The sequence below is a fragment of the Pipra filicauda genome, unplaced genomic scaffold (genome assembly GCF_003945595.2).
Source record: "Pipra filicauda isolate LSUMZ 115617 unplaced genomic scaffold, ASM394559v2 scaffold73_size2923735_pilon, whole genome shotgun sequence".
NCBI classification, from domain to species: domain Eukaryota; kingdom Metazoa; phylum Chordata; class Aves; order Passeriformes; family Pipridae; genus Pipra; species Pipra filicauda.
In genome coordinates, this window is record NW_024104909.1 from 2,305,715 (window position 1) to 2,319,218 (window position 13,504).

Below are 13,504 nucleotides of genomic sequence, written 5' to 3' on the forward strand. Positions count from 1 at the left end.
GCTACATGTAGGAGAGACTTTTAATTTAGGCAAAGTGTCTAATATATCACACCTGCTTGCTAAGTTGTAAGAATTTAAGATCTCTTTCTTCAAGAAAACTCTGGACTCTGGAAAGGTATCGAAATTTTGTTGGAACTGAGACAAAAGTGAAGTGTGCACAATAATTATTTAGTTCATCTCTGGGCTACTTTTTAGGTGTTGTGAAGGAAAAAAGCAAGAGGAAATATAGTTGCAGTCAGAGGTCAATGTAAAGAAGTCCAGGTAAATCAAAAACTATTTTACACTGTAACTACCTTGCTCTTCCCCCTTTGCCTTGTCCTTTCCCACCCCACCTGTAGTTTTTGTTTGCCCTCCCACTAACCTTTTCATACCTCCTTTGCTCATTTGTAGTGTTTAATTTGAGGTAAACAAACGTAGTTTGTTAAGACAGAAAAGTCTGATGGAAGTTTGTGACGCTTTACGGCTTCTTTCTTGCCCCTGAAGTTCTGAAAGGCAAATAAACCCTCAGAGATCCCTTGGTGGGGTTTGTACAGGGTCTGTAGGACCTGCTGGAGCAGTTGCAGAGGGGATGTGATATCAACCCAACCTGCCCATGGAATGAGGAGCCTGTTTGGACAGGGACCTGCCCGTGTCAATGATGTGCCTCATTCTGTTTACATGGAACAAATCTGGAATTTACACAGAAAACTAATGGAGTCTCTGGTGTCTTGCAGATTTCCTTGGCTTTATCTCCTATGTATAATTAATGTAACCAAGTGAGTGAATGAGCACTTTTCTGTAGGAGTCAATAGGCAAGGATGTTTGGAAAATGAATGAAGTGCTAAGATTAATTGCAAGGCTGCCTGCCTGAATATCCTGTTGAGAGACTCAGAAGGAAATACCAACCCTCTTATATCCGAGGATTTCTTTATTAAAAGTTGTTCATAATCTAAATAACATTAGATATCAGATTGGACTGAAGATAATGTTTTACTGTGGCTGTACATGTCTTAGCAATTGAAAGCTATTAATTGCTGTTAGAGAACAATTCATAAGAATATTGATCTTAATCTGCTCAGCTGGCTTGTTAGTACTCTGCATAATGACAGCCAATTCCAATAATAATTAAAAAAATGTATCTTCTAAAATGTGCAGTGGTTGACTAGTCAGCTGAAAAATTTAAACGAAAGTTTTGTGTGAACTACTTTTCTGAAAAAAACCAAGGAAAAATCAGATGGGGACAGGGTACAGTTAAAGAATTCTGGTTTTGCTTTACATTTTTTTAGTCATTTTAGAGATCATTTATCTTTTAAGTCTAGATTCTTTTAAGTCTAGATTTTTTTTTCCTGTTTATTTTAGCAAAGAGCTTCTCACCAATATTTTGCCAGTACTTTCAAATAGATTTCCTGAAGGGAAGAAATAATATTTGGTGGGTTGTTTTTTTTTTTAGCTCTTAGGAATATTTTGAATTTATTGATTGATTCTGTCTGCAGACCTCTGTTGTTGTTTTGACTGCCACTAATGTAACACCTGACAATATGGATCTAAAATGTGCAGCCACATTTGTGAATGGCAGATAGAAACACGGGAGTGCAAGAAGGACAATCCCCAGTACTTGAAGGGAAGAACTTGTCAGCAGGTACTGCGTTCAAGTTCAGACAGAGTTTTTTATTCTTTACCATTTTAGCATGAAGTCAGTGGGGAATGCATAATTTTTTTACATGTGTCTGAGATTGCTCAGCAAATGGTCACCAATAGGACTCTCAGCTGCCTCACAATCTGGCACAGCTCCTTTCTGCTCCACAGCTCCCAGTTGCATTCAGCCCACTGTCGATGTGAAGCCACTTTTTGGCTCCTTGCCCATCTGTTTTAGTAATTACTGTCATATAAACTGATATTTCTGAACTAGAAATCGTGTTGTTGTGAGATAAGCCCATTGGAGTTACCTTTTGTGATGTGTTGAAGCAGTTCATCGGCTTTCTGCTTCAAACAATAAATGTTGCATCAACATTTCCTGCAATATATAGAGAAGGATATGATTTATTTTTTTTAACACAAGGAGTTATAATTAAATATAATCAAATTTTGAAAATGCTTGCTTTTTTCATAATAATGGCACTTTCAGAATTGTTAGTTTTAAGATCAAAAAAGAAAACAGTGTCCTTGAATAAAGTATTTGTGTGAATAAGTTTTGGCACACATAATTTTTTAAGTGTAAAATATACAAAGAAGTGCTTTGGCCTATCCAAGTTATCCATTAGCACAACAGGACTATCCAAAATGACATCATTACATATGTCAGCTAAAGTACAAAGGTTTCAGGAGGATGAAGAGCAGCTTTATTCTTACAGAAATTGAGTAGAACCAAAGGTGAGTTCAAAGAAGTGTGGCATCCAGGATCAGACAACATCCTGTCATCAACTTAACCCATGAAGAAACCCAGGGGCAATGGCAAGGAAGCCAACACAAATGTCAGTGGATTGTGCCAGAGAGCCAGATGCCATCACTGGAAAATAACTTCCGCAGCTTGGCATCTGTGCCTTCTGCCTGCCATCCAAAAGGGAAGGAAAGGCTGGGCAAGCAGGATTATTTTGGGGTCAGCACAGAGCATGTTCCTCTCTCTTCCCTTTGCTCTCTTGGCTGACTTGCATCAGGCACGTCAGTGCCAAGTGCAGAAGGAGCACGGGCATTGCCGTGCACACACAGGCACGGGTGGAAATGAGGATGTGGCTGCACTTGGGCAGGTGGGAATGGAAAAAGGGGGAGACCAAGGAAGGAGGCAGAAGAAAACAGAGAAAAATAAAACCAGAACACAGAATAGGATGATGAAAATAAGTGTTTACCTTCCACGCTTCTCACAGCGTTCGTTTATTTTAGTATTTTCAGTGGCGCAACTTCAGTGATTTCTCTGACTTTTCCCAAGTCAGGTTTGCTCAGTAACCAAACAAATCCTTGTTGTGGTCTCTTTGCAATGCCATTGCACAGAGCAGGCTCAGAGCACTTAGCAAATGTAGTGTTTAGAATTTAAACTGAATTCTTTTATCTGATTATTGATACCATTCTTCTATACCTGAGTAATATAGCTATATATGCATCCAAATATGGTTTGGTTGCTTCCTTTTAAGCTGTAGGAATAATTTCTATTCATGTTATCAGACACCTAATGGTAGGCTTAGCCGTTGTGAGGCATTAGAAAGAGGGACTGCAATAATTTGAGTGGCCTCCAGTGACACTGGGGCCACTGGAAAATGTACACTGAAACTTGTAACTAGTAGTCTTTTCTGGTTAGCCAATAGTTCTCTGTGTATAAAAGGTGTATTTTCCTATTCAAAAGGCTGCATGTGTATGGATTGGGTAGGGGGATAAACACTGAAACTTCTGTTTTCAGGAATGAATGTTCTGTGCAAACACTTGTGGGAAATGGAGATCTTGTGAAGTGGCAAAATCCTTTTTTTTTCCTATTTTTTTTAAGTGAAAATACCACAGTAGTAAATATGAAATAAGTGCTAATTAATTCAGGGAAAACTCTTTAAATATATATTGATCAGAAGGAGGGAGACAACCGAGGTGAACTGTAGACTTAAAACATTACTTTCCAAAGCTTAAAAAAGCTGAGAGAATATTGTTTTTCTGATTCATCTGTCAAACATGGTAGGGAAGGCCCAATTTAAGGCAGACAATAAAGGATTTTGATGAACATTCACTGCCCCATGGACAGAGCAGGGTTCCTTTTTGGTGTGATAGTGCTGGATTCTGAAATAAAACAGTGGGTAGGAAGAAGTTGAAAAGACTTGAGCAGCCATCATCTGTCTTGGAACTAAAAGATTTTTCCCCACTTTAAATTACAGTATCCTGTATTTTTCATGCATTCAGAACATACTAAATCCTTAAAAAGATCCCAGTGTCATAGCATGAGGAATTGTGAGTAAGAGAAAACTTGTGTCTAGAGCTGGTCTGGACAAAAGAGAATTATGGCACTCTGACTTTTTATTTAAAATCTTCAGGTCCTTTTTTTTTTTTTCCCTTTAGGTTCAGTAATCATTGCTGAGGACAAAAACTAACAAGATGTAGTCATAAATCTAATTTACTTTTGTGGCAGCTGTGGAGTTTTAAAATTTGTAATATATTATGAGGATTTTGCAAGGAAGAAAGAGTTGGCACTGTGCAATTTAAGGTTTTTGTGTCATAACAGATTCATATACATTAAACTTTATAGTTCTTTTGGAGTTAAATCTTCAGATGCCTTATCCTGGAATAAAGCCTTTATCATTTGGGTTTGAAATTCCAAGTGTGTCATGATTGAAATATTTTAGCTTGGCAGTATTACATTTTGGTTTATTCTTTCCTTCTTTCTTCATTCTCTTTCTCCTTATTATAGATGGTCTAAATTTTTTTCACTTCACCTTTTTACACTTCAGTGCTTCACAGACTTCGCTCCCTAAATCTTGCCACATGAACTTAATGCACTTTTTCCTTTTAATTTTTCTTGATGCCTTCATATATTTTTAAATTAATTTATAACAATACAGAGGGTCGCAGGTTCTGACTATGAGGAGGAGTAGCTGCAAGTAAATTCTTAAAGATTTAAAAGCTGGAATAATTTGGTAATGGATGAAAGGTAAGTGGCTGGTTATTCCAACACTCAGTAAAAGGTTCCAAGTTTTAATATTATGGAATCATAGAATGGAGGAGGCTGGAAGGGACCTCTGGAGATGGCTGAATCCACCCACTCTGCACAAAACAGGATCAGCTGCAGTAGCAAGTACATAGGGACCAGATTTTGGGTATCTCCATAAACAGAGACTCCACAGCCTGTGTGGAAACACTGTGCCAATGTTTGAGAGATTCTCCTCACAGTGAGAAGGGTTCTCTGATCTTTAAACAGGCCCCAGTGTCAGTCAGTCTGTGCCTGTGGTCTCCTCTAGTTTGCCTGCACAGCCCTGAGAAGCATCTGGCTCGTCTTTACTCTCCCTTCAGGTGTTTATGCCCATTGGTAAGATCCCTCCAGCCTTTTCTTTTTATGGCTAAGCAGTCTGGGGTGTCTCAGCCTCTCCTTGCACATCACATCCTCCATTCCCTGCTTCATCTTTCTGTCCCTTTGCTGAACTCGCTGCAGCACGTCCATCCCATCCTGGGGACCGTGGAATTCCGGGTGTGGCCTCACCAACACTGAGTCGAAGGGGAAGGATCACATTCCTTGTGATCTGCTCTCCAGGCCCTTTCTAACACAAGCCAGGACGGTGCAGACCTGGTTTTCTGCAAGGGCACGTTGCTGCCTTGTGTTCAGTTTGTCCTCCTGGTCTTCCACGTCCTTTCCTACGGAGCTCCTTTCCAGCCAGTTGTTCCCCAGCCTGTGCGTGGGGCTGTTCCTCCCCAGGTGCAGGGCTTGGCACTGCTCAGTGTTCTGTTTTCATCCTCTTCCTTATCCCACTGCATCACTTGCACTGCATTTTTAGTAGTAGTAGTTGCTGGTTTCGTATTCCTTTGAGCAATGGATAAAATCTGGGTTTAAGGCTTTTTTTCTTCTCTCAACGCCTTGGGAATTTATCACTCCCAGAATACCCCTGTGTTATAGGCATTAGTGTTTTATCTTATTCATGCTGACCTCTACCTATGTTGTTTAAATGTTTTGTCTTTCCTTTTGCTTTTCGTTTCTCTCCTGTCTGAGAAATACAACGTCCTTCACTTCTTTTTATTACTGTTTGGAAATCCACACATAATTCATATGGCTCGATTGCTGTCATTGCTGTAGTCACATTACACTTATAGCTTTTAAAGAACATTATTAAGAGCTCAGTACCTTGAATTTCAGTGACAGTCTGTTGCCTTATTCTTTGAAAACCCCAGTACAGAAACTTTAGGTGATTACCTTTTAATGATAGGTGCTAATGAGTTGGAGGAAGGAGGAACCAAGCAGGGGCAAAGACTCTGAGTAATAAAAAAAAGTTTAAAAGTACTTCAAACTAGGAAAAATGTTAGTGATCTTTTTATGGAATGTACAGTGCTCTATTTCTGTGGCTGTAGGTTGGAAACAGATTGGATGTCAGACTGATTGTCAGCATTTGTGTTAGTGGCTTTTACATGTGGGTGGTTTCTCAAGTAAAGAATTTTGCATTTATTGTAAAAGCTAGTAAGGTAATTTTCCTATAGCTAGCTAGTTATTAAAATATATAAAATTTAATTAATGTATAACAAGGATTTGAAAACTTACCTTCTGTTTCAAAGAGAAGGGACTCCTAAAACATGATTCACTATTAGCATTTGAACCAACAGACTGAACACACAATGCTTGGTGTGTGCTGAAAGGATTTGATAGAATAAGTTTTAAGTAGCTTCAGATTTTTTCTTTTCTCTCTGTTGCTTCTATCACAATAAAGATTAATTACTGTGTGCTTGATAATCACCTGCTGAATCAATAGATGTGCATTTGTACACCTATATCCATAGCAGATGGTGGTGTATTATCTTTGCTGCTTATATACTTTATCTTCTTGATCTGTCCTATCATCACACTTTGGAATATCAGTTGAAAATCTGAGTTCTGGCTCACTGGAACATTTTGAGCCCATCATTTACCACTTCACAAAAAGTGGCATTCAAATAGTTCTTCTGTGTTGATTCAGAGCTCTTTCTGAGGAGTTCTGGGAATTCTGGTACAAGGGAAACAGCCCAGTTTTCCTGGACAACTCTGGGGTTGTGTTATTCCCTCTGTACTTACTGCTCTATTCTTAAGCCTCTTCCCATGAGCAGAACAACAACTTGCCCAATGCCTGAGCATTGTATAAAGTCACACCAAGAGGTGTGTGACAGCCACCAGCAAACACCCCTCCCCTCTGCCTTAGTGCCAGAAAATCCTTCATAAAATCCAGCAAAAGGGATGGGTGAATCCATCCAATTTGTTCTGTGGGTTGAATCAGTCCTGTTACTTGGTTATGCAAACCTTTTTATTTATTTATATCTATATTTGTTTCCCTACAAATGTGCTTTACAGGTGGATGTTTAGTTGATTACAAACTTTTTTGTTTTGCTTAATTCTTTTTAAGTAAAAGAAGAATGTCAGATCATAGTTAAGTTGGTAGGTTTATTCTGTGTAGGTTTATATTACATTAACAAATGTGGCTATAAAGTAAAAGTTAGTTAAATTGGGACAGAAATCAAGGTGCAGACTTGAGCTGGAGCTGTTTAACCTGACAATTTGGTGGCTTGGTACGTTTAGCTGCTCTGAAGCAAATTCAAAAAAGGCCATTATGTGAAAGATTTGGTGGCTATACCCAGAATAGTTGGCAGAACGAGAGCAAAAATTGGGGACAATTTCAAGCTGAATAAGTATGGAAAATGTTTGTGTGTTGGTACATGCAGTGGGGTCTAACAGCAGAGTTTTAAGGCTAATGCTGAAAAAAAATGAAACACAGGAAACCCAGCATTACCCTGATGAAGAGAAGAGATAAGCACAGAGAAGCCTGTGTTTTAAAAGTTAGATCAAGGACAAATTTTGGTGATGGTAGAAAAAAAAAGTAATTGTTTTATTTTTTGTGAATACTTAAATTTATAAAATTTGTCTGGAACACAAGGAATATGTTTTTGTACACATTTATGTATCTATACAGAAAATTACAGAAAAAGTCTTTCAAAAGACAGTTTATATCTTACTGTGTGAAATAGCTTTCTATACTGTTGGCTGTTCTACAGGTTAATTGTATTCTAGTTACATGTTTAATTCAGATGGGCATTAAAGGTGTGTAAAGATTTTTTTTGTCTAAATATTACAAAACTGTGCTTTTTTACTACGTTTCTTTGTCTCCTGTTTTTGTTTAGTTTGATGATCCTGATGATCCAGCTCTGCATGCATTCAGATTTTTCATCAGATAATATATAATGAAACAAATGTACCAAACAGTAAAAAGCTAAAACGACCAAAAATACAGTTGAAATTGAGAGAAATATAGAGACAGGGCAAAATATGAACTAATAAATCCTGCATGAAAGCATCTAAATACTTAATATTACTTGTGTAAAGCTTTTGTTTTGCCATGAAAGCCCTGAAATATAATAGCACTTTGGTATGTCTAGAATATAAATAATGTGATGACAGCATCATTCTAAAGTTCATGCATGTTTTTAAACTGATTTAGTGTTCTCCTACAGTTCTCAATTTTATCCAGATGCCTTATTCAGTCACACCAAAAGCACATTACTGAACATTTTATTTATCATTCTATAAGGCTTAATCCACTTGCAAGTGAGAAGTGCACTGTTTGCAGTTGAGCTGCATTTCACACCTGTTTGGAGAAGGAGAAAGATTGAGGTGGTTTTGTGTTTCAGCCTGAGGTTTCTGAGGATATTTTTGCTTGAAATAGGCTCACCAGAGCCACGTTTTTTGCCACAGATCCTGCATGCTAACTGCAATTCACTGTTAATTTTTCCTTTATCAACTGGATTACTGATTTTAGTATATCCACTGCTCCCATCTATTGATATCAAGGCAGTTTGTGTCTAAATTTTATTCTTTTAAACAAAATCTGAGAACAACCTCCAAGTTTGTAATGAATTTGTATTTTTTTTTTTTTGCATAGGAGTCAGTTATCTCACTTTGCAAAACCTTTTTTCTCATTGACATGAGGAATTCTTTCAGGAATTCAGTAGGTGGGATACTTGGATGACGTGGCAGAATGAGTGTGTGGGTACTGGGTTGTGAAGAATTCTCCAACTTTCTAATGACTTTCTGGCTTAGAATGTTTTCTTAGAGGTAATTATCCCCAGTGAATCCAGTCAACATCCTGCTTGCATAATTAAAATATTTTCTTCATAACTATTTGTTTGAAATAGGATGTATTTTTTTCACCATTTCAGAGCTTATGACTAATCATTGCCTTAGTTTTTGAAATTGCAGGGGGCCAGATTTTTTCCAAAATCTTTTGAAGGTTTTTTTTCTGTATTTTTCCTTTATAAATACATATAAACCTTCCTCTTTCAGCGGAAGAAATTATCCTTAGGTGTATTTTCTAGTGTGTTAAAACTTAGTAGTTCTTTAAGATGAAAGCAAGGAGTAAGATTATACATCTAATTGAAGCACATCACATTTTGGGGATCATTTGTAGCTGGAAATAACTGCCATTATTTACTTATGATTTCCTTGCAGAATGATCAAAAGCCAGCATTGACAAACAAACCTGTTTCTCTCTGGTGACTCTGAATGCAAGTATCAATAACAAATAACAGCTGTTCATCAGAGAAGACTCAATTAAATGAAATTTTAGTGCTGCAAACACTTCAGGTGACTCCATTTGTTGCTTCCAGTTGGGCTCAAGTGGACTTGCCTGTTACTTTGTCTTCCTTATGCTTTAAAGGATATTTTTTGTAAATCCTCTGTAATGAGTAACTTAAAAACAAATTTTAAGCAAGTTATAAATGGTGGATTTTTTACCTCTCTCCAGCTCCTCGTGTCCCTCCAGTCTCACAGTTAATTAGGTGGCTTAAAAATGTGGCTTCACTGAGCAATTAATGTGAGTTGGTGTCTCACCTCGTTTTCATTCACAGGATCATTACCAAGATGTAGAAGGCCTAGGTTTTAGTAAAATGCTGCATGAACCAATATTTCACAGCTTACTTTTGGAAAGAAACCATCACTTCATTTTGCAAGATTCACTTTTGCCATGAAGGCAGCATGACTCGCTTCAGGCAGACCATTTGGAATATTTTTCCAACCTCTTATATACTAATATCAAATCAAATCTTGCTCCATGTATCTTGCTGCTGTATTGTTCAACCAAATGTCACTTTATATCTTCTGCAAGAATTTTTGAGATTTTAACTCTGTAGCATTAATAAGCCATTAATGAAAGATGACCATTTAGAAATTGCTGTCCAAAATCAACTCGAGAGCACTGACACGTTATTCAGCTTGAATATTTTATTATTTTTTTCTTCAGTCTCTTTATATGTCAAGGGGAAAAAAAAAATTGCTGTAGCATGTTATGAAATACTCTGTCACATGCACATGAAAATATATCCTAGTTGGCATATCTGTAATTTAGTTGTAAGCATAAAATTCCTGTTAGGAATCTATATATCATATTAGCAAAACAGTATCCATCCTGCAGTATATTATTTTGATAACACGATAGCTGGATTTGAAATGGAATCCAAAGGTCAGAGTTGGCATCGCATTGGGAATTACTTAATCACATTTTCCTTCCTGTCACTGACCTCATCTCCCTCCAGTCCTAACTACGACTGTCTCCGTTGCAGAGGGTGTGGAAACCCTCTGTGTTTGTGCAATTTCTTTTTTTAAACCTACAGTGAAGAAAGTTTTCAGACTGCATATCAGCTTTTTTTCCGGGGGTGGCACTGAGCCAATCAAGTATTCGATTATTTGTGATCTGTAAATTCCTTTTATTAAATGTATTTGTAATTTTTATTTTTCAGATGGTATTTCACAGCTACTTAGATTATAGTAGCAAATACTAAATTTACAGTAACAACAGATGAAGATAACAATAAATCACACTGTTCATCCCCCACAAAAGCCCATTATTCCCCGCATTGCACTTCCTCACTGCAGTAGTAAACCTGTGTTTGCTTTGAGTAAGTTATATATTTAACAATAAAGCTACATAAAAAGTATATGTAAGGTTCAGGACTTGAGCATTTTAATTTTTCTTGTGCTGAAATCATGAAATTCCTACATTTAAAGAACAGTTTTTCTCCAAGCATCTGATCTGGACTTCTTAATGGCATAAAAATTTAAATTACATGGGACATAACTCAAGTAAAGTTGGGGTTAGTTTGTCCAAAGATATGCAGAAACCAGCATTAACTTGTGACAGTGATAGCACAACAAAAATATTGTTTAGCTAAGTCAGCACTGGCACAGTATAGTCAGGATATTTGTGAATGCTGAAGGGAAAAGAAGCTTATAGTGATTGATTTTTTTTTTGTTTCAAAACAAAAGAACATTAAAAATGTCTGATTGGAAGGTATGTGTGTGACAAATACAATCAGAATGTTGCTTTTGAATGAATTTATTTGAGGGTTTGTAGGGCTTTTTAAGAAACAACCATCTATTGATAAAACAAATTAGAAACCCAGCGTATCCTATACCCCAAGCCCAGAATTTTCCCAGTGTAATATGAAAATTAACTGACTTTTTATCAACATTTAAGTGTTATTGTGAGGAGTGAGATCCAGTTTGAATGTAAGCTGGTATTTAATTTTGTTCCCTGGTGCTCCTTTTTGAGCTCCTTCTCCCTGGTCGTGTTTGGGGTTTGGGAGAGCAGCTTCATCCTGCACTTCAGCCTCCTCTTGTGGGGCAGAGCATCCAGAGCACCACCAAGAGATGGGAAGCACAAACTTGGGCTATCCCTCACCTTTTATAATCATTAGCAAGCTTTCAATTGTTACCAATCCAAGATGTGCAAAATATTGTAGAAGCAGGTAAAACTTTTGGAGAGAGAGGATGCCCGAGAAAGGAAAGCAAGGCACTCTTTTACTGCAGGTACACTTCCAGCCAAGAGAGGCTCATCATCTGAATTTTGCTTATAATCATTGCTATCAGACTAAGAAAATAGAAGAGAATCCCAGAGTATGTGACAACACTGCATGATTTTTACTTCATGTAATGAATAATAATAATATATGTGTGTACCTATGTATCTCCCAGGATTATATATATATATATATATATATACACAAAAGTGATTGATAGCTAGGATGTGACAGATTTTTAAATACTGTTAAGAGTTCCACAGCTGGAATAAATTCTGTGAGTAATCCAGAGGAAAATAACTTCAGATCAACTTTTGGTTCAGTGTAGTGTTTTAGAAATTACTGAGAGTCTTTTTAGTGCTGTGCAATAAGGGGACATATCCTGCTTTCCCCAGTTTATCTGTCACGGTACCAAATGTATGTTGGGAAAAGAATACAGAGAGATTTTTTAAAAAAAGTAAATCTCTATAAGGGATATAACAACCCAGACACTGTGTGGACTGGGTATTAAGCTCCTCTTCTGTGATCTTTTTGGTTGGTTTCCACGTGAGCAGAAATCTTGCATCGTAAAGGTTCGAGTTCCAGGCTTCTTACCTGGCAGCAAGGACTGTCAACAAGAAAGGCATTCATTATTAATAATGAAAAAAACAATTCACAGCATTTTTCATCTTTCCCAGGGAGGAAAAGGACAAAGAGCCATCAGCACATTAAAGTGTGTAGCTCACCCATCCTGGCCTCCCTGAGCCGTGGTAATGGATGTGATATATGCAGGCAGAGACAGTGTACACTGCCAAAACATGTATATTTGTCACGAAATACAGCTTTCCTTTTGGGTTATCCTAGTGGGAGGCAATATTTGTTTAAGAAGGAAAATGAATGTATTTTCCAGCTGTGAATTCTGTGTCAGGGCAGCCATCATTTTCAATGGATTTTGTCTCAGTTCCTTGGTATTTGCTTCATAATTGCATAGATAACGTGTCATTTTTGCGTTTGAGGTCAGTTAGATAATCTGAACTCAGAGTTCCTCTAGTTATTTCAGTCCAGGCTAAAGATCTGGGTTTGTAGCTTATGAATACAATTTGAATACCTTACCTCTGTTCTGAACTACAGAAAGATTGTATAAATACATCAATAGATTTTTTTAATAGAATGAAGTACAGAAATATCTTAAGGGATACAACCATCCCTGTTTTTTCCTAAAAAAAGTTAACTGTTCTGAAGCAAAAAGAAAACATTCTAGTGGAATGAAAACTGAAGTACAAGAATAAAATGTTCAATTAATAGTAAAAAAAGCTCAACCAAACAAGAATTATTACTCATTCAGCTTTATAAATTCTGCAGCTGAGGACACATGACTTGGGAAACATTCCCTTCATACTCTGCTCTTCGTTTGGCACAGTGTTCTAAAGTACTTGTGTTAAATGTGTGCTGTTTGTACTGGCACAGAAAACATACCCAGAGGGACATGAAGTGTGAGAGTGTGTCTTTATACTCCAAGTGCATTTGATGTTAACTGTGCTGAACAAGAGGCTGTTTGGACTGCAGGTGAAGGACACCTGCCCAGTGGTGTCACTGAGGGAATACACCAAGAATTGCCTGGTTTTGTGGTCCCTGAGACCTGGTGGACCAAATTCTTGGCCTATTTTGTGTCAGTTCATGTCTGTGACTAAGGCTCTGTCAGCCTAAGGTCGTCTGTACCTCTGAGGAATCACCTCTGGTTGTCCACTCATGATGATTTACTGCCTGCTGGGACAAAAATCTCTTGCTACAAAGAAAGCTGGTGTCTTTTCTAGTGCCATTTTCTTCTGGTTATGTGTTATGAATGAGCAGTAGAACTTCATGAGCTGATGGTTCCTCTCACTCTCAAAACCAAGTGAATCTGGTGAAATCCAAATGCCCACATTTGGACACAAGGGAGGTGTCATAAGCATTGGTGAGAGGCTTCAGCCCTTGGGACCCACAGCTGGACAAGAGGGGAACTGGGGTAGTCCAGGGGTCTCTTTTTCACACCAATCAAATGGTGAGGGATTTGCAACACTTT

At 37.6% G+C, this 13,504-nt stretch overlaps 1 protein-coding gene across 27 annotated transcripts in view; it reads left to right on the top strand.

Annotated features, from left to right (window-relative positions):
• The window catches only part of RBFOX1 (RNA binding fox-1 homolog 1), a 1,156,483-nt gene that overhangs the window by 865,403 nt on the left and 277,576 nt on the right, over positions 1–13,504 (top strand). Inside the window, exon 1 of one of the 27 annotated variants that reach the window (XM_039389538.1) lies at positions 1,490–1,618. The exons of 25 other annotated variants lie outside the window; for them this stretch is intronic. In XM_039389538.1, the coding sequence (XP_039245472.1) occupies positions 1,549–1,618 (70 nt within the window). In that variant the 5' untranslated portion in view covers positions 1,490–1,548. Of the gene's footprint in view, positions 1–1,489; positions 1,619–13,504 lie in introns of those variants that run through there. One more of the 27 variants, XM_027750829.2, reaches the window with a different exon arrangement.